General features: G+C 42.1%; 1 protein-coding gene and 1 long non-coding RNA gene across 23 annotated transcripts in view; one reads left to right on the plus strand and one right to left on the minus strand.

Moving 5' to 3' along the window:
• CASK (calcium/calmodulin dependent serine protein kinase) overlaps positions 1-27,108 on the minus strand; it is a 126,170-nt gene that overhangs the window by 77,901 nt on the left and 21,161 nt on the right. For all 22 annotated transcript variants that reach the window (XM_083498413.1, XM_083498420.1, XM_083498424.1 and 19 more), the window contains one exon: positions 12,998-13,110. In XM_083498413.1, the coding sequence (XP_083354539.1) occupies positions 12,998-13,110 (113 nt within the window). The remainder of the gene's footprint in view (positions 1-12,997; positions 13,111-27,108) is intronic.
• LOC310704697 lies at positions 963-12,633 on the plus strand. Its single transcript, XR_014524961.1, has 3 exons — positions 963-1,854; positions 2,044-2,167; positions 12,532-12,633. It is a non-coding gene; the product is annotated as an uncharacterized lncRNA (long non-coding RNA).

A 27,108-nucleotide genomic window follows, 5' to 3' on the forward strand; every position in this document is an offset into this window, starting at 1 on the left:
GCTGAAGTATTAATGCAACATTTTATAGATATACATATTTTATATATAATGGTATAAAATCAAGAAGATTGATTAGACACACAGTAAAGAACAACCCTGAAAATATAAATGAAAGAAAGCCGAGTGTTTTCGAACTCATGTGCAGTTATAAAATGCAATGGAAGGGCATTTAACATATGTGTGACAAGATCTGTAAAGGTTATGTAAACACCTGAATCTCATCATGAGGATCCCAACCAATCAGTTCCAGGCCTGGCAGAGTGCATGTCCTTAGAAAGCAACAGGCATATGAATAGGACACCGTCAAGTAGGTTGCAGAGTGTAGTTCTTTTCAAATTACAAATGGATAGACACAATCACAAACCTAGTATTCACTGTCACCCTGCTCCAACTGCTAAACTTATCTAGCAGTCACTTCCAACAACCTCTGCCTCCAATGTTCCTGCAGAACTGGCATTTTGAAAATATATGCATCAGACACTTCCCGTTAAGTGATAAGTTCATCAAACGCATGTTGAGGTTAAGTAAACTGTCAGTTCCTGTATGCATTTTCATGTGTACTCAACTAGCCATTCATGTGCACTATCTTTCTGACTATCATAATATGGGATCCGGTGCTCCCTACAATCCTCAGACCTACTAGTTTCCCTTGCATGATGGGAAGGCAACCTATATTGAATATATATGACCCTGCAACCTGGAATATAAGTTTAAGTGTCTGAGTCACAAAAAGGGGGGGCAGTCAGTCCAGACCACGAGTATTGCATTACAATTCTTCAATTGCCAAGATGCTTTGATACAGAAGCAGGTTTTGCAACATAGAAGTGTGGGCTCTCAGTTTCAGCTCCAGGAGATCAATGTTGGTTGATGGATGATGTCACAATAAAGGCAGCGCCATACTAGGCATCCCCAGTTGCTGAGGGCAACAGGACATGGGTCCACAGATGACTACTATTGCCAAATGAAGAATTACCCCTCCAAGGTCCCTGTTTTTTAACCAAGCCTTCCAAAGCTGCAGTCAATCTGCTTTCTTCCTCCGAAAAGCTTGTGCTAGACAAATACATGTGCCTACACAACACAACAATATTTTCTTGTAGCACCAAAATCATATAATAGTTTGTGAAGTTTGACTGGCACAGCAATGGTACAGGAAAGACTGAGCTACTGCCTGACAAGTCTCCATATCTGCTTAGCCACCCAACAGCTTGCAATTGTCCCTATGTTGGCCTAAAGGTGATTTTCTAGGTTAAAACCTGCTACTTGTCCTTTGAATTACACCTTGACTATGATTTCAGCAAACCAGAACTGACACCAAGCACAGGAATCAGACTTCATTAGCAATTCTAAGTCAAATCAAGGAAGATTAAAGGAAACCAAACCAAACCAAAACAAAAAAAGCCTTTCATACTGTATGAATTACATTTTGCAAGCTTGATTTCAAATCATTTTCTATATAGCAGAAGTACATTCCATGTAACTGTGCCTTGGTAGTAAACATTATTTCACAGGAGATAATTCTAAGAAGAATCAGATTTTTAAAATCCCATCAACCTGAAATCCAAACAATAGCTAATTGTAGGAAAAAATGTTTCCAAGAGCCAAACATTTCTGAAATTAACTTATCTCTGTTCTAAAGGAGCATGATAGAGACAACATTTTTTATTTTATTGCATGTCCTACATTAAGAACCACAGAATGAACTGATCTCCATCTTCTGGAAAAGCAGTATCAAGGATTTTTTAATCACTGTTCTGTATATTCTGAGAGGAAAATAACTAGTTTCAGTTAACAAGCAGACACAATGGGAAATGTTTTCACACAGCTGATCTCTCAGCATGCATAAAGAACACTACGGTAAGTAAAAAAGGACATTCCTCTTGCCTTGAATAAAGCACAAAGCTACATATACTGAAGTATTTAATGACAGACAATTAATTCTCTTCTATTTATCACAGGGACATTTAGCAGCAGGTCATTGTTAAGGTGGCCCAGGTATCCATTCCTGCCCTGCCAATATATTTTTCTTTTCTTTCTTTGCTACAGGGCAGCTGGACACATTGCAAACTGTGCTGCAGGTGAGACCCCAGCTGTCTATCATCTTCATTTGGGGAGGGCTCATTCCAACATATTGGGCCCAGAAAACCCTGTTGGTACACCACAGATCAGAGTGAGTCCCAACAGCAGGAGGCAGAATGTGCTGTTCCCCGCCCCCCTGAAATCTTAAATGTACATCTGGTGCCTAACATCATGCCTAACAGCAGAAAGCAAGCTTCATTCTATAGCACATCAACTGACAGGCAGTAAAGTCCAAACCTCAGGTGGTTTAAAGTACCATACAGCTCTCTTTGCAAGTCCTGCATGGGACTACTTTGGGACTTCAAAGCATCCAATTACCCAATGTCATTGTGAAGTCAAGTGATTGACAGGCAGGCAACCCTGCCCACTTGTCAAATTTGGCCCATGAGGCTAAGATCTGATGATGATCTAGTCCAGGGTGGTCCAGCCCAATAGTCCTTTTTTTGACAGTCCTTGGAAGCCATTCAGAAGAGAAGTAGCTGTGAGGTGTGAGTGAGTCCCTGTCTTTCCAAACAACCAAATGCCTCTGCCATCACCCCCACCTTAAAGAACCAGTGGTGGAGATTAGGCACACATAGCACAACTAGGGCCCTATGTTACGCAGGTGTGCTAATGAGCAAATCACTACAGCCTGTGAAGCACGACATTTGCCCTCTTCCTCCTTTATGGCACGGCACTTAACAACAACCAAAGTTCCCTGTTTATGACTCGTACCACGGGTTATTTTGCTCATTGTTATGTGACTGGTGGTTTCTTGGTGGTTTTCATCCTCGAACCAAGGGTAGCTCAGGTAAGTAGAGGTGAGAGCAGGCTGATGAACTGCAGATCAAAGTTTGGAGTATGACGTACATACTTTTCAGAGACAGCCTTTGGGCTGGGAAGCGGGGAATGGATGTCATGGGCTGCCTGCTCTCTTCATCCTTCTGCTGCTTGGGCTCTGGTGCTCTTGCTCATTCCAGGGGCCCTAGTTGTGCTATGTGTGCCTAAGCATAGCCACCTTGTGTCCTTCAGAGCCACTAGGGTCAGTTGACAGCATGGCTTTAAAAAAGAAGCAGCAGGCAAGTAGGCAGTTTGTGCTCACACAGACTTTTCCGGCTGCTTTTTGATCATAGATGGATGAAGCTTTTGTTAAGGGATGCAATCTCAGCTTATTCTAGAGTAAGACCCATTGGAATAAATAGGACTTGAGTAACTGCATACAAGTTTATGACCAGGATGGGGAATCTATGATCCTCCAAATGTTGTTGGCCTGCTATCCCTGCCTATTGTCTGTGCTTATTGTGGATGATGGGGGGTTGAGGTCAGCAGCTTCTGGAGGGCCACAGAGTGGTGGATGAGGGGAGAGGGTGGACTACAGGCTGCACTGCCCCATAGCATGCTTGTGGGGTGGGGTGTGTGTGTACGGGTGAAGTTAACAGCAGTGGCAGCGGTTGGTTCTCCTTCTGCTCCTTCCTCCCAGCCTTCCCATAATGCTCATATGTTCTGCCGTGGCACCAGTGGTCCTGTGAGGAGGGGAGGGCAGGGAGGCAGAGCATAGCCTTCTAGATCTGGGTGGTCCAGATCTAGGCCATGGAGCCAAAAAGTTTCCTTAATGTGGTCTAATTAGTATGTGCTGTACAGTGGTATCTTGGGTTACAGACGCTTCAGGTTACAGACCCCGCTAACCCAGAAATAGTACCTCGGGTTAAGAACTTTGCTTCAGGATGAGAACAGAAATCGAGCAGCGGCGCAGCAGCAGCAGCAGGAGGAGGCCCCATTAGCTAAAGTGGTGCTTCAGGTTAAGAACAGTTTCAGGTTAAGAATGGGCCTCCAGAACGAATTAAGTTCTTAACCCAAGGTACCACTGTATTCAATATAGGGCTAAGAATATTGTTCTGCTGTGCAAAGAGAAATCCTTCCACTGACAGAATCATCTCCCCCTCTCCTCCCTCTGTGCCCCCTAAATCTGTTCTAGGAATTCCCCCAACCCCCCAGAGCATATCTGGGGTGAGCATGAAGGAAGAGGAAAAATGTCATGCTATTTTGAATACCACACTATTTTCTGATAAGCTGAAGATTATTTTATAGGATTGAGACGCGATCAGAATCAGCTGACATGATTTGCACAGGATAGATAGGAAATTTAAAGCATTTAAAGGCTGAGCTGACATGCCATAGCATGCAAACACACAGAACTGTGCTTGAGGACAATGAATATGTATGGTTTGTTGGCCTTAAAAGATACTGTAGTTTCTTTTTAGGCAATTACTAGAATTTAACCAGTAAGGCATAGGGGGGGGGGGGGAGAACAGGAGCATAGGTCTTTACATAATTAGACACTCTTTTGCATAGAGAATTCTACAAATATAACTTCTGACTCACCACACCCTACTAATAACAAAAGGCCAAATTACTGAGCAGTGCATTTTTACTCAGAGCTAATCAAAGCCTTTCAGAAGCAAAGATGGACAATAAAATAGCTAGAAATTTCAACTCCAAGACATAGGTTACTTCAAAATACAGCGGAAAATAACTATTTTGTAAAGGAACACAAGAGAACAATAAAAATAAGAGGTACTATTCAGACAAAAGTACAGCATGTTTAATTCTGACTGAAATAGAATCAAACTTAAAATCTGCTTAACTGGATTGTGCCCAAGGACATTAAAATTTTCACTATTGAAGTTTCACAGATATTCACTTATCTGAGGGAAGGGTGGGGGGATAATAAATGTCCAGATTTGGAAATAAAATATTACTTTTCATAACGTAGCAATCCAATTCATCTGACTGAATGGACATATTTTTTAAAGGAGAGGGGAAGATCATGTGCATCAAGAGTATAATAATCAGTCTCCCCCCTACCTGCCTGAGTTCCTCATTACAGCTGACTCTAAAGACAACCCTACAACTACAAACATATAGAAAAATACCAGGCGCAATTTCTTTAGCACAGAGCAATCTGACCAAGGGAGGTAGTAGTTGTTAATTTCTACAAAACATTAATGCTCTTGGGCACAATATGGTAAAGCAGTTTTAAGCTCAGATTCTAATTCAAGCATCCTCCCATAGACCACTGAATTGGGCTTTAAAAAGTTTTTAAAACTCTGGAGCATTTAAGTAGTAAATTGGGGATGCACTTTAAAAGAATTGCTTGTGCATGAAGATACTGCATTCATGGATTAAAGCTAAAAGATAGGAAGACTGAAATTCTATGTACCCAAAGGGAACTTTAGATCCATTCCTTAAACAGCTGCTCCTGTTTTTCTCTTCCTTCATTCACCAAAGGAGGACACTTTCAAAACCAAAAACATGGCATGTGGCTTGGGCTTCATTAAAAAACAACAACAAAAAACAAAAAACAAAGAGTGAAAAAAGCTCTACTGGGCATACTCACAATTTTCACTCAGCTAACTGACTATTAATTTCACTTTGCAGGAGTGACACTTGCAGTTAAACCATTATCTATACTGTACAGAGATCATAATTCAGATTAAATCAAGAGGTTGTATTTGACACAGAATCATTCAGCATTTTACAGCAACTTTTCAGAGAGCTCTTAAATTAAGCTAAACTTCTAATTCACTTAATACTTCTAATTCAACTGCACCAATTAATGATAATGTTTCTACTTTATGAACCATTTTTAGGCGATAAGCATCACTATGCTTGATTCTTCAGAGTGGGCATAATCTAGTTCACCAAAAGGACAGCACCTGAACGTGGAGGGATCTCCATCGGACTTAATTGGAGCCATGTTTTCTCACATTGATGATGCACACACAGGAAGTCTGTCTTTGTTTCCCACATTCCTATCCAGCCTCCCTCTCTACCTCTAGGAGGTGTACACAGGTCTTCCATTGCTAATAATGCACATACAAATCACCCATACATTTGGGTAAAGAAACATGTCCTATGATAATCCCTCCATGTGCATGGATCAAGCCCTGTACTGTTTATAACTACTGTAGTCTAAAACTGTAAGATATGACTATGTCTGCAAGCTTTTCTGTTTCCTTCAACATCCTAGATGTGTGGCAGAAAAGAAGTTTGTTGTATAAAATTGGTCCAGATTTTTTCAAAAACACACCCACAAAGCTTAGATTTGAGAAATCATCCAAATAAACCATTATCCTATGCAGACATTTAATTAAGTGCAAATTTCTTACCTCCTTTCATGTACATATTTAGCCATTCCCTGAATATCATCTCTAGTGCCTATTCCTAGACAAGGTCTTGAAGTTAATTTATATTTGGGTTTATCGTTCACACCTGCAATGAGTTACTGTCACCATTGCTACAGTGTAATGTATTCATAAAAACCTTATTGCCAACATGCTCAGGATTTTATCTTATTTTACTGCCACTATGGTTGCTTTTATCACTTGACCAGCAGATATTTCTTATTGTTACCACCCTCTATAAAAATTAGTACTACAATCTTATTGTAATTGTAAAATAATATAGTTGAGCATTTCCTGAATTTGAAATCAATATTTAACACCAGTGGTTCTTAAACTTTTTTCTGGGCCAGTCAGAATAAAAATTTGCTCACACCACACTGATCCTTTTATTAGTAGGAAATACATTGGAAAACAAAAAGAAACAACTCCTAGCAGTACTTGATTTATAACATAAAACACAACTACTTTATATTATGATCACGGGACATCCAGAAAGTATAAAACAATGCATCTACATGAGAAAATGAATCATTCCCAAAATATATTTATAAACGAGCCTCTTACATATGTTCCTTAAGTATGTATACGAACTTAATGAGAAGTGTGGGCTTGCTTTTGCTAGGTAATCTCATTTATATCAGGTCTAATTTGAGACAGACAAACTCTCATCAACATTAAGAAGCCATTCTCTTTTCTGATCTTTCATATTTGTCAGAGTTAAAAATCCCTGTTCACCACAATATGGCATGGAGAAATGTAGAAGAATAGCCAAAGCTCTTGAAGAGAGGCATGGATACTGTTTCTGGTTGTACAGTATATCCCAAAATAATTATTTTGATACTGTACTATACTATACAGTCATCCCTCATGTTACGTCTGCTTCATGTTACGTTCTTTCAGGTTACGTCCTGTGGCAACCCGAAAGTACTGGAAAGGGTTACTTCCGGGTTTCGTCGCTCGTGCATGTGCAGAAGCGCAAAATGACATCATGCGCAGAAGCGGTGAATCACAACCCGCGCGTGCACAGATGCGCCGCTGCGGGTTGCACTCTTTTCATGTTGAGAACGGGCGTCTGGAACGGATCCTGTTCACAACCAGAGGTACCACTGTAGTACACTGAAATGTCCCTGAATAAATGAACCATGCTTCCTCAAGCTCAAAACTTCCATAACTTCCACTCAGCTTTGTGTCCAGGTAATAGTCATAGTTCCCCCTGTGCACATCCACATTAATTCATTCCTAACCACTTCCCCACCCCTTTTGTTCACATATGGCAATCACTGCACTTTGTCAAGGGGCCAACTGAACATGTATCTTTCCCCGTCTCCTTCTCCCTCTGTCTCTACATATTGATTAGCAATCAATTCTGTTGCAATTCTTTCTATTACAATTCTTTCTGGACTGTTTTACCACCTTCCAAATGTCATTGGTAAAAGGCACATGGTTCTTTAAATGGCCATGTTGATAACATTATAAAGACCAGTTCGTTGCTAGGCATTCTTTGGATTTAGCAGCATGGCACGCACAGTAGGTACTTATCAGTGTTGCAATAATGGCAAGAGATGTGGGGAGAAAAGAGTATTGGTGTGATGGTTGAAATTGTCGCAGTAACTGAAACCTGCTTTCAAAGTGATTTTCTCCTCTAAAACTTATGGGTAAGACATTTGAGGGGATTTGTCACAAGTGGTCACAGATGCTCAATACCAGTATTCTGACAGTCCCCACCGTCTACTCAGCTGCCTAGGCTAGCAAAGATGCTGAAAAGATGGTTGTGGATGCACTGAGATATTTGTATATGTGAATCATTTTTATACTACAGTATCTGAAAGCTTTTTTTTTTAAAACCCCAAATAGTATCAGTATACTTTTATACGACACAAACAATACTAATACTCTAACTGATTCTGCCATCACAAATACATATAATACCCAGTAGATTCTGCTACTTCCTGGAACACTGAGAAAGTGTCAATGGACTGTATTTGAAGTGATAAATTACAACACTACCAAGACTGATGACACAGAACCAAATACCATGAATACTAATATTTGCTTCAATAGAATTTTGCATATACTAGATTTGCTAGTTGTCAGAATTCATTACAAGGCATTTAATACAATTTTTGTTCCATTACAAGATACCTGCATTACATGGACATTTTGATAATTTCCCTCCTCTCGTTTATGTGTTATGCATATATGGAAAGTGACTGCTTCACCATTAAGAAGGATCAATGAAATAATACTCATTTTCCCCCATAAAGCATCAATTTCTTAGGTAATTGTATTTTAAAAGCAAAAACCTACTGGGCCTTTTTATTTTTCAAAATGCGATAGGGGGGATATGATTTATACCACAATCATTAATAGTAACAGTATTGTGAATCTGAATGAGATGGATTCTGTGCACATTTACTTTGAAGTAAGTTCTAGTAGAATCAGTAGAACTTCTGAGAAAACATTACTATGGCCAGGCTCTAAGATTCCTCTTGCTAAAGGACATTATTTAATATTTGTTCATCTGTATTCTTACAATGTGCATAAAATCAAATGTAGTGCCGATGATTAAAAACAATAGGCTCTATTTATATTTGTCTCTAAAAACTTTCTTCATTCCGAGCCAGTGTGATGTAGTCAGAGAGCTGGACTAAGACTGGAGAGACCAGGGTTCCAATTTCCACTGAGTGACCTTGAGCTAGTCACTAACTCTCAGCCTGACCTATCTCACAATGTTATTGTGATGATAAAATTGAGAGAGGGGGAATGCTGTGTGCTGCCTTGACTTCTGTGGGATATAAATGTAATACATAAATTAAGAACTCTTGTTGCTAGTAATATTTCATAAACCATTGTCCAGTTTAGGAGCTTCTCTCATCTTCTTTGCTTCCACTATTGCTTCTGCCTTTCTAGTGGAGAAGCAGAAGCATCTTTGTTACAGTCCACTGTTGCTTCCTTAATAGAAAGGGGGGGCATGTGAATGAACATGTATATGAATGCCTGGTATGTGTTTAAAGAACAATGGCTGTGCATGAACATAGCTGTATGTGTTGGAGCAGACAAATAAAAAAAATAAAGCTATATATGTGGGCACATGTAGTTTTGAAGTGAAGTCTTCCGTCTGTCAAAATTAGCGATGCCCTAGTTCAAAACAAGTGCTCTCCAACCTTGACTTAAAGCTAGAATAATTCAAGAAGATGACCACCTCTCCTCTTATCACTGAACAAAATTAATCACTGATTCCTCCTATCCTCCCAACAAGAAACAGATGCAGCTGGTGCAAAAAGATACATTTACATGGGCAGTTTTTATGCTTTCCTGATTTGTTATTCCTGTCATCTGATCATAAAATCAGAAGACTGGGAAGCTGTCTCAGAAAAAGGTGCCAAAATGTGATATTTGACCTTGAGAGATGCATCCTCATAAGTAATTCAAATAAGGCAGGAAATGGGTGTGGATGGAAAGCAACATAATTAAAAGGCAGAGCAAGCAGCTCTATAGCTCTGCCTGCTCTGAACACATGTGCTAGGAATCACTGAGTTGGAAAGGGTGTTGGATGTAATCGAGTCTGAAATCCTGCTTAGTGAAGGAACTACAATGCAGGTTGCAACTACAACATCCCTGATAGGTGGCAATCTAGCCTATGCTTAAGTACCTTAAGCAATTGAGAGCCCACCACTTCCGGAGGCAATCTGATCAATAGATGAGCAACTTGTACTGGTAAGGAAGTTTTCCTATTGTTTTGCTGAAAGTTATTTGCCTGCAATTTGATTCTGGTCCTGCACCCTTGAGCAATGGAAAACAAGTGCACTCCATCTTCTGCACAACAGCTCATCAAATCTTTGAAGACAGCTAATAATGTTAGCCAAAATGAAAGGGTAGCCAGCATGGTGTCCTCCAGATGTTTGAAATTACAATGCCCATCATTCTCTACCATTGGCCATGCTGACTGGAGCTCATGGGAGCTGAAGTCCAAAATATTTGGAGGGCATCATGTTGGCTACCCTTTTGGAACAGATAAGGCATGAAGCCATGCACTCAATGGCACAACTTTACACTGGCCCAGACCTTGTACAAACGATTTCTCTCCAATTAAAATCAATTGAAGGAGAAACTTACAAATAGCTACTTCCACAGTGGCAACTCATGTTGCCATGAATGTGCACAGGAATGGTGTATCTGAGTACCTTTTCACAGCTCACCACCAGTATATGTGAACACGACACGGAAATATGACAGTAGGGCATGTGACATAGGGCTACATCCCTCTGGATCCATGTCATAGAGCTCACAAGGGTGACAGGAACTATTTGTAAGAAAAGGGAGCACTTTCTCCAAAACACATATAGAAATGTAAGCAATTTGCTAAAACTTTTCTTACTAGATCTCTAACCAGTACCTTGCCTCGGGACTCTAGACCCAAATACCCAACAAGAGCCACCACTTCACTGCAACAAACTGGTGGGTGTCAGAACAGAGCAGTCCACCTAGACAAGAAAGGGGAAGGGCAAACATTTGTTGCAAACTGTGACAGTCTTCCATGTCTGCTCTCCAACCCCTTTGACATATGCATAGCCTAGATCTTGTCTGAACTGTATTTCTACAGCATACTCCCCCCCCCCAGCACAAAAGTGAGAACCAGTGTCTTCTACACAGTGGAAGCACACAGCCCCATGTGGAGTTAAGCACTCTGTTGACAAAAGCCAGGTACTCTGCTCCAACCATCAGCATTGCTGGCCCAACTCATGAGAAGGTTGCCTTGTAGGATCGCAGACACATGGAGCAAAACAAGCTGTCACCACATATACAGAGTCCTGAAACTCCCAGAGGGGAAGGGATTCACAGTCAATGAAATCTACCCCTCTCCCCATGGGGTGGGGTGGTGCCTGAAGCATGAGCAATAGTTGAACACTAAGGTGGCAACACTCATTCTTCCTTCCACTCTCTTTCTCAGCAGACTCCTCTCCAACAGGTACAATCATTGGGGCCAAGGAACTGCCCATCTCATGCAAACCATGAGGAAGACTCACCCTCATCTTCTTCAACACTGACCACGACCAGCACACTACTAGATGTTCCCTGTGAGGCTGCAAACCAAGCAGGGGTCTTATGTCCTGGCAAGCTCTGTGGTAGTCTGTCAGACAACATATGGTGTTGCCTCTAGCATAGACACTAAGCAATGAGGCTTAGCACACTTTCTTTACTTTCCTCTGTCATGAACATGCCAAAGGAAGTGACTGCCTCGAGATGCCACATATGCTTTTCCTACTGTTTGCTGGGGTTGGTAGACAGATCTCCACATCCACAGCAAGCAAACCCTAGACAGGAAGTGGAGCAACAACAGGAGCAGGGGAAACACATCCCAGAAAGACCCTGTCCCCCTCTCCAGACACCAGGTATGAGGAAGGCAGGCCAATGAGGAGGCTTGGTGGGTCTAATTAAGCCTATGGTCTGGAGGTTTTACACCACTGGAACAGAGCTGGAGTCCCTCCTCTTTGTCTGTTTAACATGGCTGGATTTTAACAAATATATTTACATATTTGCAAGCTACTGTCTCGTAATAAAAACTGATACCATAGATCTATACAAGCAATATGAAATATATAATATGTTAAAGATTTTTTTTATCCTGAATATTGCTTCTGCTTTATAGACTCCAGAAGAATAAAACTCCAGTATACATGGCATCAGCAGATAAAAGTATATGTAGATTATAAATCCACTTGTATAACTGTGTAAAATATGCAAACCTTTTTTTAAGAACTCTAGAAGAACCCTGCTGAATCAGACCAAAGTTTCATTCAGTCAAGCGTCTTGTTTTACTTAGTGTCCAAACAGATGCTTTCAGAAAGCCTACAAGCAGGGCATAAAGACAACAGTACTCCTTCACTCCTGATCTCCAGCTATTGGCATTCATGGCAGATTGTGCATCTCATGCTCCACATAACCATCATGACTAGTCACCACAGACAGACGTATCCACAATACTGTAAAGGTAAACCAGCAGCCATCACTACATATTGTGGTAGCAAATTCCATAAATTATGTGATTTTTGTAGTAGGAATTTAATCTGTCCAGAATCTATTGCTAATTATTCCACTGGGTGACCCAAAGCTCTAATATTATGGGAAAACTAGAAAGAATGCTGGATTCTCCTTCTATGTACAATGAATAATTTTATAAACTGTTAGAATGCCCCACATCATCTTTTTTTTTTTAAACACTTCAATTTTCCCTTACAAGGTGCTCCAACTACCTGATAATTCTAGCTGTACTTTTCTTTATCTTTTCCAGGTCAACAATATCCTGACTGAGGTGGGTTGACCAGAACTATACACAGGATTCCAAATGTGGCTACACTGTAGATATATAGACATTAAATGTCAGCTGTTTTATTTTCAGCCTCCTTTCTAATTATTTCTAGCATATGCCTTTGTCATTGGTGCTGCACACTGTTGAAGTTTACATTGAGCCCCTGGATCACAGAAATAGCAAAACGAGACTAGAGATATAGAATCATAGAATTGAAGAATTGGAAGGGACCCTGAGAATCATCTAGTCCAATCCTCTGCAGTGAAGGAATATACAGCTGTCCCATACAGGGATCAAACCTGCAACCCTGGCATTAATAGCACCACATGCTAACCAACTGAGCTACGGGTGTGTGTGTGTGTGTGTGTGTGTGTGTGTGTGTGTAGAATACCGTACAACCAAAAAGAAAGGAAAGGAAAGGAAAGGAAGGATAACCACTGATTTTCACCTTCTGTACTTAATCCTGGACTTGAGGTGAACTTTGCTACATCGACAATCTTCACAGCAAACTGCTGCCCCGTCTCTCTGTTGATACATCGCCGCACAACACTGAATGGACCCCTAGAAAAGAAGATAGCCCATAGTTAATTGAGTGTAAGCTCCAAAATAGTTCACATATAGCTTTGTTTTTCTTTTTGATCTGATTAACTACGACTAACATGAAATTTTGAGAGGTTTACAGTGATTTTTAGTCATATACAGGAAAAACCCATCATTCTAAATATTACTTATGGTTATTACATTGGTTTTAGTCAGTTTTGCCAAAGCTTATGTTTCTGGAATTAACACCAGCATAGAAGACTAAAAATCTTTCGGGTATGACTCTACAGCAAGGGTTGCCAACCTTTTTGGCCAAGTGGGCACATTTTGAGGAAATGCCATGGGCACCAGTTACACATGACTGCTATGTGAGACATCACTTCAGGCATCAGAAATCCCCTTTTTAAGGTAAGAATCAAATAGTCTTTTCACTTATACCTGTAGAGCTATCCCCAAAAGGCCCGTGAAGAGTAGGCATATACAGAAGCAGGCATATAACTGCTTGGAAGCACATATAAAGTATTATGCTCTTTATTTTTGTATTTTTATGTTGTAAACCACCCTGTGATTGTTGGATGAAGGGCAATATACCAATCCAGTAAATAAAAAGTAAGTAACATAAATAACATAAATAAAGCCAACTTTCATTCCAATATCTCTGTCCAGAAAGCTGCTTATCCTCCCTTTAAAAACAGGTACAGGAGTCAGATATTACATTGCATTTTATATCTCTCCTGCCCCCCCAAAAACAAATCTGGGGCTTCAAATGGGCTTTAGAACTGAAACACAAAATGTTATTCTGAATGTGCACACCAACTTTCATTCACTTAAATGTCTCACTTTTCAAGTACACTATTGTTTTGCAATATATCTGTATTTTCCTTTCCCCAGCAAGTATTTAAACTTGAAACACAGAAGTATCACCTAAACTTGTGTATATAAATTTATTCTATTATATCAATCTTCAGAGGAGTTATTGTATTAGTTACAAACAAAATCTTAAAATATTAAGCCAAAGGACTCACATCACTTGGCTGATCATAGGTTTACAATTCAACCCCATGCAGATTTTTCATGTAAAATAATAAAAACATACTTTCTTATTCTGCTCTGTGCTTTTTTGGGTAATGCCAAAAGAAACAAATGTTTAAGTCTCGCTAATGTTAATCTGTCTGTCAGGGACTGCCATCAGAACAGGGGAGGGAGGCAGGGGAGCCGCCTCCGAAACTCCTGAGGAGCAGTTCCTCTTCCAGCGGTGGGAAAAGCCACACCTTCAGTGGTGAAGAGAGGGAAGGGGCCAGCCAAGCGAGGGAAGGGCTCGAGGATGCTGCTGAGAGCCCCAGCACCTCACCTCACCAGGCTGGCCAGGAGGGATGCACGCTACTGTCGCCCAGCTTGCGCAGAGGGGTGAAACACAAGGAGGGGAGGAGGGGGTTTGGGGTGCCGAAGTTCTTATGTTGAGGGAGAAGCCAGAAGGGGCCACTCCCGGATTCAGCAAGTGACTGAGACGGACATGAACTTGGTAGATCTGCACTGTAAATAGTTTGCACAATAAAACCAGTAAAAGCCAGGTCAGAGTCCTGCGTGGTTACTCACAAACAACCACCAACAGCATCTGACACTGTCATAATAACAACATATAAAAAATCAGTATAGATATATCTGAATAAAGAAGATCTCTGGAAGTATTACAACCAATGAAAATTGGGATAGTTGAAGCAAAGAACTTTGTCCCCACTTCATTAGGGACATCACTCAAGAACAAACCTTGGCTGCAGCTTACGGTTAGTGAGGAGAGAACTGAACTGTGAGTCCCAGTTTGAATGACATGCTAAGCATGGCACAGCACTAAAAGGGACTAGGGAGAGAAAAAGTGGCTGTCAGCTCATCTCAGAGATCCCACATGCGTGTGCGGTCTCAGAATGTCATAGCTTGGCTTGCCGTCTTGTACAGACCAGGTAACTGTGCTCATCTCATGTGAAGGTACACTTGTAGCATATATACTTTCTTCCCACAAAAGTCTTACTTCTGTGAAGGAAGACAGTAGTCCATAAAGTGATCCTGCATAACTTCAAAGTTCTTTTACAGAATCCGTTTTTACAGGACTAATATATATACAGCATTAGTTTCTAGATTTTAGGCAACATGGGCGCTTAGACTATATGCAAAATTTTGTTATGGTTTCTAAAATTCTTATGAAGGTTTCATTGGAAGAGAAATACATATTCACTGTATGTAGTCTTAAAGCTCTTGCAAAAATAAAATCAGCCTTAAAGCCTGTTAAGCATTCTATAGCCCAAAGCTAGTTAAACATTCTACTGCCAAAGGATTGGCTTTAGAGCTATATATAGCTGGAAACAACAATTGTCAGATAAAGCTTATTAAGCAATTTAATGATCACTTTAGGGTTTATTAAAGATGGAACAGTTCTAAAATAGCTACATTTCAATATCACTGACATTTAGAAGTAGTTAATGTATATAACACCATTTCCAGAACAAAACACTGCTCTTGTGAACAACTTCAAATACTTTTTCAGACAGACATCCATGATAAGGAAGGACTACTCTGAGGACCACACACCTGTGAACATTAGGGCTGGGTGGTATTTCAATACATTGAAACCCGCTTGAGGTTCAGATCGCAATAACAGTTTCAATTTTTTTGAGCTAGAAATATATCATGGTGCTCATCCATGGCAGCAGAGGGAGCCCAAGAAGGTGCTCACCTGTCTGCCTGCCTTCACCGGAACAAGCAGACTCCTTCTTCCTCCCTTCCTCCTGGTTGCTCCTCCTTCCCTCCAGCCCAGCTGCCATGTTAGGCGATGATCACACACAGAAAAGATAAGCCTTGGGAAGGACTGCAGATAAGCCTTGGGAAGGACTGTGTGAGGTTCTTTTAATAAGAGTGATGGCCTCAGCAGAGAGAGCCTAAGAAGGTGCTCACCTGCCTGCCTGCCTGCGACCGAGTAAGCAGGCTGCCTCCTTCCTCCCGGTAGCTCCTCCTGTTCCCTCCCCTCCCTCCACAGCCTAGCCACCCCTCCTTATTTCAGGCGTTGTGATATATCACTATACTGCAATTGTTAGCTGGTGATATATCACAATCTTGAAAACCAGATCTTGCCCAGCCCTAGTGCACATGCACACTCAACACACAAATCCATACATCTGGCAGTTTCAGACTTATACATGTACACACACATATGCAGGCAGAAGCATGAACACAGGCACACAAGACTCTGTTCACAGCTGGGGGAAATGCTGTATTTTGCTCCTCACAGAACCACCTCTGAAGAATAAAAGACAGGGTTTCCACTCACTCTCATCAGAGCTCTGTGGTGGGAGAGGAGGAACAGCATTTTGTTCTCCACAGAATGATCTGGGAAGAGTAAGCACAGGGTTTCTTCTAAGCATGCACACCTGTTGAGTGCTACAGAGAATACCTTCTAAAGGCATCCCTTCTTTCTCTTGCACAGCAGCAGGGTGGAGGTGTTACTGACTGTGCAAGAGAAACAAGAACGAGTGCTCTTTCTTAAGCACCTCTGACCTAGCAACAGTGCCAAGCAAATTGAGGAGGGGAAGGTTTCACAAGTTGAAGAAGTACCACCTTTGGAAGGTCCTGATTAACTAGGGGCTTGGGCCTGATGTGGCACTGGACCATGGAGTTACCACTGTGTCCTGCAGAGAGCAGCAAGAGCTAGATTAGAGCAAGACATCATCTTTTGACCTCTAAGCAAGTGCAGAAAACAGTGCACAATGGGAAACTTTGTAGACCTCAAAAGATTACCCACCTAACAGAATAAGCGCGAGCACAGGACATACAAACGTTAGTGTATTTTGTATTCATGAGGCTCAGAAGCATCATCCCACTCACAGATCCTACTTGGTCACAGTTGAAGAGATATTCAACTCTTTCCTCTCTCACAGCATACACCAGGGGTCCCCAAACTAAGGCCCGCAGGCTGGATAAGGTCCGAGGGACTCGTTTATCCGGCCCACAGTGACCCCTGCCACTTGCTGTTACCAGCGCTGCTCTGCACAGAGCACCAGAAATAGCTTTTGTGCATGCACAAACGTTATTTGCACACGCACAAACGTTATTTCGGTGCACATCTGCATTGGAAGAGGCCTGTGCACAAGCTATTTCCGGTGCTCCTCCCACCCGGAAGTGAACTGGAAATAGCGTGTGCGCACGCGTATGGGCACACACTCTTCCGCTCTCTGTGCGATCGGCGCTGGAAACACCGGCCCGAGGCGCGGTAGGTTTTACCCCTGACATACATAATGTTGCTTAGAATCATAGAATCATAGAGTTGGAAGAGACCACAAGGGCCATCGAGTCCAACCCCCTGCCAAGCAGGAAACACCATCAGAGCACTCCTGACATATGGTTGTCAAGCCTCTGCTTAAAGACCTCCAAAAAAGGAGACTCCACCACACTCCTTGGCAGCAAATTCCACTGTCGAACAGCTCTTACTGTCAGGAAGTTCTTCCTAATGTTTAGGTGGAATCTTCTTTCTTGTAGTTTGGATCCACTGCTCCGTGTCCGCTTCTCTGGAGCAGCAGAAAACAACCTTTCTCCCTCTTCTATATGACATCCTTTTATATATTTGAACATGGCTATCATATCACCCCTTAACCTCCTCTTCTCCAGGCTAAACATGCCCAGCTCCCTTAGCCGTTCCACATAAGGCATCGTTTCCAGGCCTTTGACCATTTTGGTTGCCCTCCTCTGGACACGTTCCAGTTTGTCAGTGTCCTTCTTGAACTGTGGTGCCCTGAACTGGACACAGTACTCCAGGTGAGGTCTGACCAGAGAAGAAAACAGTGGCACTATTACTTCCCTTGATCTAGATGCTATACTCCTATTGATGCAGCCCAGAATTGCATTGGCTTTTTTAGCTGCCGCGTCACACTGTTGGCTCATGTCAAGTTTGTGGTCAACCAAGACTCCTAGATCCTTTTCACATGTACTGCTCTCAAGCCAGGTGTCACCCATCTTGTATTTGTGCCTCTCATTTTTTTTGCCCAAGTGCAATACTTTACATTTCTCCCTGTTAAAGTTCATCTTGTTTGTTTTGGCCCAGTTCTCTAATCTGTCAAGGCCGTTTTGAAGTGTGATCCTGTCCTCTGGGGTGTTAGCCACCCCTCCCAGTTTGGTGTCATCTGCAAATTTGACCAGGATGCCCTTGAGTCCATCATCCAAGTCGTTGATAAAGATGTTGAATAAGACCGGGCCCAAGACAGAACCCTGTGGCACCCCACTAGTCACTCTTCTCCAGGATGAAGAGGAACCATTGATGAGCACCCTTTGGGTTCGGTCAGTCAGCCAGTTACAAATCCACTGAGTGGTAGCATAGTCAAGACCGCATTTTACCAGCTTCTTTACTGCTTGCTGTTCTTTATCACAACCATTCAAGTCTTTCAATCTTCAGTGTTATTCCCCCACTTTGCCTAACAATTACTATAGCAATCAAACAGTTTAATCCTTTGTGGCTCCTACAAATGTTTGCTGTGGTCTAAGAATATGAACAGTTTCCAGCTCTTTATTATGCTATCACTCAACTGTACCTTTTTGCCTATAAAAGTTAAATAAATAATGCTGCACTACAGATGCATACTATGAAAGTGGATAAAATTTGGCCTGTAGAAATGTGAATACTAAACAACTAAAAAGCTAGATTCAAATGACCAGCTGGATCAAGGAACTCAGCTCTTCTCTACATGGCACAGTAGGAAGAACTGTGCAATGCCCTATTTAGACTACAGAAAGTCCTGCTGGAATTGACATCTGTTCACACATTTTACAAGGTTTCATAAAGCGTCTAGAGACATGGAACACAATTCCTCCTGTGCATAAAGTTCTCACCACTGTACTTGTGGGAAAGGATCCTCAATAGAATCTTTCCCTCCCTCTCAGCAGTTCTTGCTGTGTGCAAGCATAAACAAATGGAGCAATACTGCTAGTCACCATCACCTATTATGGGATATATACGCAAGTAAGGCTTCACTTGAAGAGTGGATCCAGATATGAGAAATGAGAGATGTTTATCCACATATGGGAGAATTGGTGAGAAAGGGGCAGAGGGAGAAAAGGGCTTGATTCAATCTTATGTGGACCCCTTCTTGCAGGTGCTGCAGGCTGGAATGGGTTGGATTGTGCTCATGTGGTTTTTAAAATGAAGATAAAGCAGATTCTAGGCTTATGTGATGAGGCCAGAGATACAGACAAATCAAACCCAGTCAACAAGTTATTAATAAAAACTGAAGGTTTTTTTCCTGATCTCAGCCCGAATAATCATATTAGGTTTAACAAATTAACAGGAGTCAAGACTCCTCTACAGTTCTCTCAGTGCTCGTTATTAAGCCAAAGTGACTACCAGCACTACCAGCAAAATTATCAAATAAATCATCCAGTCAACTATGCATATTGCTTCCCCACTAGTAAGCTCCAGAGAAGTTGCAGTCTTTATGATATGCATGCTAAAGGCAAACAAGACAATCAATGTTCTCAATTTCCTAATGCAATAATAATCAAATCTCTTCTCTCCTACAATATCTCAAGACTAATACCATGTTTAATTACGTAGTTGTAATAGGAATTAAACTCAAACATGCCCACAAAACAAGATTCAATGGACAAACTAGGCAAAAAGAAAAGCATATTATATATACAGTGGTACCTCAGGTTTACTTAATTCATTCCAGAGGTCCGTTCTTAACCTGAAACTGTTCTTAACCTGAAGCAACACTTTAGCTAATGGGGCCTCCTGCTGCCGCTGCGCCGCCACTGTGCAATTTCTGTTCTCATCCTGAAGCAAAGTTCTTAACCTGAAGCACTATTTCTGGGTTAGTGGAGTCTGTAACCTGAAGCGTATGTAACCTGAAGCATATGTAACCTGAGGTACCACTGTACACACATGCCCATACACTACTGACCCAATCACACGTGTTGCAACCACTTTGCTAGAGTCTGAATCTGGTCAGTGCCTTGATGAGAGACCATAAGGAAACCCAATGTTCACAGCCTTGAATTCTGAATGACAAGCAGGATAAAGGTGTAACTACAAGGGGCATTCATTAAAGATTTCCCCTGACGTACTTCCCGTGAACTGAGACAAACGAAACTGGGCACAGTTATTAGTCTCTACTTTGCTACCAGCAAGAGTCAAACACTTCTCCCATCACTTTATGTAGCTGTGAAGACCTCGTCTGTAGAGGTTGGCAGGTTGTGACAGAAGCCACAACTTGACCTCAGAAATCAGCATTTCATTGTCTGGAAAAAGCTTGCCCTTCAAAAATAACTTCACGGTTGGAAAAGAGGTGGAAGTCCGATGGTGCGAGGTTGGGAGGATAAGGGGGGTGAGGAAGGATTTCATAGCCACAGAACCGTGCTTCTGTCTGAGCAACATGCGAGTTATGAACTGGGGCATTATCCTGCAGGAGGCAGACATCTTTGGTCAGCATACCACGCCTCTCGATTTTTATGCCCTCCCGCAATTCTGCAGAAGTGAAGTGTAGTATGTCCTGGTAATTGTGGTACCCTTGGCCAGGAAATCCATCATCACTACTCCACGCTGGTCCCAAAAGACCGTGAGCATGACCCTGCCCACTGACGGTTGAATACGTGCCTACATTGGAGGTGGTGAGGCAGAGTGCTTCCATTGTTTGGACTAGGATTTAGTCTGAGTCATAATGATGGACCCATGTTTTGTCCTAAGTGAAGTCATGGTTTTTGTGACACATGGCCAAAAGAGCCCGTGAGCATGTGACTCGTTCCTGCTTCTGGAAAGGCATCAACAGCCAGGGAACCTATGACATGGACAACTTTCCCATGTGCAAATGGTCATGGATGATTTTTTCTACAGAGCCCACACTGATCTTGACATCTGCAGCTAGTTGGCGAACGGTTATGCTGTGATCCTCCAAAATGGTGGCCTCCACTTGCCAGATGGTGCCTTCATCAATGGTGGACTGTGGTCACCCAGGAATGGGAGCCATTCCACTGAAGTCCAACCACAAGATTCAGCTAGTGTGGTACACTAAGAATGAAACTCCTGCTAGTGAAGCAGCTGTTGTATGAATGGAGTACTACAACTGGACATCATTCAGAGAACTGTGACATCACTTTAGGCACATTATATACTCCTGTCCTTCTAATAGTCTTCTGGAGGAGAGTAATTACTGACAGCAATATCTGCTTAGATGACATAGAAGTCATAGTCTGGAATGAAAAAAAAAAATGAGTAGATAACATGGTTGGCATCAGTCTAGGGAAGCCATTTGGGCATCTGACACCATCAAGCATGGCTTCTCCATGCCAATGACGGCTACAATATATAGATCAGAATAAGGAATTAGAGTACCCTATGCCAAAACAAAACACTGGGCCAGGTATGTTTCAGTGTAATCTCATAGAGGACACTAGAGCAGTGTTTCCCAACCTTTTTTGGGCAAAGGCACACTTGTTTGAAGAAAAAAATCTCGCGGCACACCACCATTACAGCCCCGTGACGTCAGCGCGCAGCGTCACGCCGGGAGGGACGCACGAAAGTGAAAGTTTTCAATTTTTTCCCCTCCCCCTTGCCGGGGAACCTCCAAGCTTTGGGGGTGGGGGGGGGAGGAGGCAGCGCAGCAAAGCGAGGGACTGAGGGACGGCGGCAGCTGAGGCGGCGGCTGTTGTGGTGGTGGCGGCGATAGCGGGCGGAGGAGGGGGCGGCGGCGGGGCCGAGGTGGCCGGCGGCGGCGGGGGAGGCGGCGGCGGGTGGAGCAGGAGGGTGGCCGAGGCCGGTGAGGGAGTAGGGTTGCCCGGGGCTTGAGGAGCCGTCGCCGGGAGTTGCTGCTGCTGTTGTTGCTGCTGCTGCCCGGACATGCCGGCCTCCTCCTCGTCCGCTGTCTCGCGCTCCTCCCTTTTGCACGCGCTGCCCCGCCGCCGCCCCATTGGCTGGGTCCTGTCAGCTGATCTTCCTGTGTGTGTGTGTGAGGGGAGAATGGAGAGAGAAACCTCGGCACCACCACCGCGGAGCCGTCCCCGGCTCGACGCGGATCCTCGCCGCCGCCTCTCACCGCCCGACTCCCTCCCACGGCACACCAGCCAACCTCTCACGGCACACTAGTGTGCCGCAGAACACTGGTTGGGAAACACTGCACTAGAGGACACCCTCCTGGACCGCTATACCTGGAGATCATTTGTGGTGGCCCAAAGCTCATTTTGAAGTGCACATTCACAGCTCCTTATTCTTTTCTAGTTATAATACAACAGCATTGTCAGTTGGTAGAACATGAGACTCTTAATCTCTGAGTCGTGAGTTCAAGCCCCACATTTGGCAAAAGATTCCTGCATTGCAGGCGGTTGAACTAGATGATCCTCGTGGTCCCTTCCAACTCTACAGTTCTAGGATTCTATTATTATGTTTACTCTTATTGAAACATCCCAATATTTATAGTTTGATATGCATTTTATGGATATAGGGGTCATGGTTCATGAAATAGGTATTGCAGAATGTTGGTTAACAGCCATTATTGGAAAATGGTTTCCACAGATTTATGCAAACTTGCAAACGAGGGCTACTCAATTTTCTTTCATTCCAAGCAGGAATTGTCATCAGAAATGACTTTCCTACAGAATTCATATTGGCAAAGAATGTGATCTGAAGTCAGACAACCTACTGCTAAGAAATTATAGTGAAGAAAACTAGGAGAAACTATTCTTGATAAGTACTGTTAACAACCAAAGTCAGTGTTCACTGAACAAAGCAAGCAGCAGAGAGATATAGTCAGCAGATGGAATTGCAAGCCTTATAAAAGATCCTAAACTACATACATATACAAGTAAGGATGCCAGTAAAGATTTTTTTTACAGCTTTGCAAGATTCCATTGTCTTAATAAGAGCTCATGCATTATCTCTCAGAAATCTATTTCAACCGATAAGCAAACATTTTTTCTCCAAATTTTTCCCCAGTCTGTAACTTGCATAGATTACATCACAATGAGACAAAGCTTTATAGTGAGCATTGTCTATTTTAAAGAATTTTGAATACTATTTTTACATTTACAAGTCAAAGCATTGACTCTTTGTTCAGAATACTTTTTGTTTTATGAAGGTTGTTGTGAAACATGAAAGCTTGCCTTATCTTATCTCACCAACCTTGTACATTTTTATCTAGAATCAGTAGGAAAACCCATACTTTTGTCAACCTACCCATCAAATGGATAATTTCAAAGTTCAAATTGATAAAAAAATAATAATAAATGATATGTGCTCTTCTATGTCAGAAGAACACCCAGCAGGATTTGTACTGATTTCAACTAAACATAAAACTAGCAGAGGTTTGAATAACAGTGATTTGATTGAGGATTTTGCTTCAAATAAGTCTCAAAAAAGTTCATTTCATTAAACAGGGTAGCAGAGCATTGACTCTTAAACCACTTAATCACTGTACGATTATTTATCAGTGAACAGGCTATCACCAATTCATCATATGTTCCTCTTACCATAAAATAATACCATATGCTTTTTAGGTCCTCCCCTCCACCTTATTTCTGTTTATGTAAGAGAATTACATACAGTGAGGGGGGGGGAGTATTTGATCCCCTGCTAAATTTGCCCGTTTGCCCTCTGACAAAGAAATGACCAGTCCATAATTTTAATGGTAGGTTTATTGTAGCTGCGAGAGACAGAATAACAAAGGAAATTCCCCAGAAACCCAGAATACAAAAGTCAGAGGGCAAACGGGCAAATTTAGCAGGGGATCAAATACTTTCCCCCCTCACTGTATGGTGGTACGGGCTTGCTTCTTTTTGTTTATGCCTTATATTTACCATGTAGTGTTGACAGAATATATTAAGTAGTACTCTCCACTCCAGCTGTAATGAAAATTGACAACAAAAAAATGTATTTTGTACACTTATCTATACTTTCACTGAAGCTTCATGTATAAAATCAAGTGAAATGTCATGCCTGACTTGCTTTTATAACTTTAATGACTCTCCTGCCCAGGACCCCCAAAACCCTTCGGCAATTCCTAGTTTAAGTTACAAATGGTCCCTTTAATACTGTAAAGTTTTTGGGAGTGGGATTAACATTAGGCACATCAATATTTGTTGCTGCACTTCACTCAACCCCAATTCTCCTCTCCCCACAAAAAAACACCAGGTGAGCCTCTCTGGGGAGAGCATGCTACCATCAGGAAGCCACCACAGAAAAGGCTCACTCTCTTGTTGCTACCTTCCAAACACTCTGGGAAGGGGGAGACAGAGAAGGGCCTCAGATGACAAGCACAGGGTCTAAGTCAGAGAGAGGCAATCTTTAAGGTCCTGAGCCATGTAAGGCTTTATAGGTCAATACCAGCAATATACGAGTCATCACTCTGCTCCACATACTTGTACTATTACAGTGGTCAAGTAACATTGAACTGAAATTACAATATAAACTGTAAAAAGAATAGGAGAAACCACAAACCAATATGGCTGCGCCGCTTTGTCTTTAATAAATAAGAATAATAAGAATAATATTTATACGCTGCCCATCTGACTGGGTTGCCCCAGCCACTCTGGGAAGCTCCTAACAAAAAATCGTAAAGGAAATACAATAATAATACAGTGGTACCTCGGGTTAAGAACTTAATTTGTTCTGGAGGTCCGTTCTTAACTGGAAACTGTTCTTAACCTGAGGTACCACTTTAGCTAATGGGGCCTCCCACTACCGCCGCGCGGGTTCTGTTCTCATCCTGAAGCAAAGTTCTTAACCTGAGGTACTATTTCTGGGTTAACGAAGTCTGTAACCTGAAGTGTCTGTAACCCGAGGTACCACTGTAATCTGCAACCAAAGGGGAAACATAGGGGAAACAGACAGGTACTGTACTGATACCTGGAAATCTGGAGTACGTTGTCAGCAATATGCTGATGACACACAGCTCTACTTTTCCTTTACATCTGCAGGTGTGGCAGTGGATGTGCTGGACCATTGTCTGGCTTCAGTAATGTACTGGATGAGAGCCAACAAACTGAAGCTCAATTCAGATAAGACTGAGGCACTGTTAGTGGATGGTTCCCTAGACAGGATGGATGGGAAGTTGCTTGCCCTTGATGGGGCTAAACACCCTCTGAAGGAGCAGGTACGATGGTTGGGGGTACTTCTGGATGCTTTGCTACCTCTGAAGATGGTTTGGAAACTTTACCTGGTGCAGAATTCAGTGGTCAGGTTGCACACTGGAACAAGGCGGCTTGAGCATATTACACCAATCCTGGCCCAACTGCACTGACTGCCAATTAATTTCCAGACCCAATTCACAGTGCTAATTTTCCTATAAAGCCTTAAATGGATCAGGACCGCAGTACCTCAAGGATTGCCTCTCTCCATATGAATCTACCCAAATCCTGCAATCATCATCTGAGACCCTCCTTCATGTGCCTCCTCCACAAGAGGTCTTGAGGGCAGCAACACAAGCAGGCCTTTTCTGCAGTGGCTCCCCATTTGTGGAATTCTCTCTTGTGACTGGTGCCTTCATTATGCACCTTTAGGCGCCAGGTGAAAACATTCCTATACCCTTTAAAATGTGTTTGTGGGAGAGAGTGGGGGCAGGGAGGGTGCTATTGTGGGTGGGGTTTTTTGTTCTGGTTTTTATTGTGTATTTTGTGTGCTTTTCTTGTATTTTAATGTTGTAAACCTCCTGAGATCTACGGATGAAAGGTGGTATACAAAATTAATAAATAATAAGAAATAAGAAAACACTGAATGTCATGAAAAGCATTGAGGCACAAATCTGCAACTAGGAAGAGATTTTAGAAATACTGCTTCCATTTTCTAGTGGAAGACTGGAAAAAGTTGTAAATGGACACAATATGTGAGACTGTTGAATCTGTTTATTGCGTTTGTGGAGAGGAACTTATGGCAAGTGCATTAGCTTTCAGCTTTCATGGTTTTCACTGCATGAGTGAATTTGTAGTTAGGTCTTCTCAAACTGAAGGACTTTTGATCTCAGAATCAATAATGATAAATTCCTTCTCAGATATTTCCTTTTCTCTGTAGTTATTGCAACCAAGTAGCCACTGAGTAGTTCAGTATTCTGAGTTGAGAATTTTTGTTGTCCTTCTTCATCAAACATCTCATTAAAAATAATATGTTTTTCCCCCCTTTTCAAAGTGTAAGTATGTCTTGAAGATGTAACCAGAGTTATTATTTTTATTAAATTTAATGAACAACAGCTACTCCTCTTTAAAATAATTCAGCCTGACCTGTGCAACCAACTTCTGATGTTTCAGTGATTCTCAGATGCCCTCTGAATACACATTGCATGTCAGCTGCTGGTTGTACTGTCCCTCAGCTCTGAAGACTTCTATTAAAGAATGGCTTTTCAACTATAGAAGTACACAACCATATAGTATTGGCAGAACCACAGCATTTTGCCAGTCTAACCATACTTATAGGTATGGGAAACGTTCCCTACCAATAGATCAGGGTTTCCTAAACTTGGGTTTCCAAACTGTTGTTGGACTACAACTCCCATCATCCCTAGCTAGCAGGACCAGTGGGTGGATGATGTGGTCCAAAAATAGCTGGAGACCCAAGTTTGGGGAACCTTGCTATAAATCATTGTCATCCTACCTGGTGCAAAATATCAAACCTTTGAAAAACAGCAGTTTGAATAGCCAGAGCACCTGCAATGATAGCTGAGGTCCGAGTATGAAGAAGACGACTTGTTAGTCTCTTGTTACTTAAAATGTCTCCAAGCAACTTGTAACAAATTTAAAGCATAAATATAAATACATTATTGCATAAAAACAAAGTAAACCAACCTGTCTAAAAGCAACAGGAAGCTTTGGCAGCATACTAGTAACAAAATAACATCTTGGTCTATCAAAAGCAGGGGGGAAAGAGAAGGGAAAAAGATGTCAATGAAGGCAGAACTTGCTGTGGAGAGCATTCCGCAAATGGGGAAGCACAACTGAAAATGCCCTCTTTGGTTATCACCACCGTCCAAGCCTCCCTCAGAGAGGTGATCTGAAGGCTTGAAGGGT

Source organism: Podarcis liolepis (assembly GCF_965112155.1).
Source record: "Podarcis liolepis genome assembly, chromosome: 4".
NCBI classification, from domain to species: domain Eukaryota; kingdom Metazoa; phylum Chordata; class Lepidosauria; order Squamata; family Lacertidae; genus Podarcis; species Podarcis liolepis.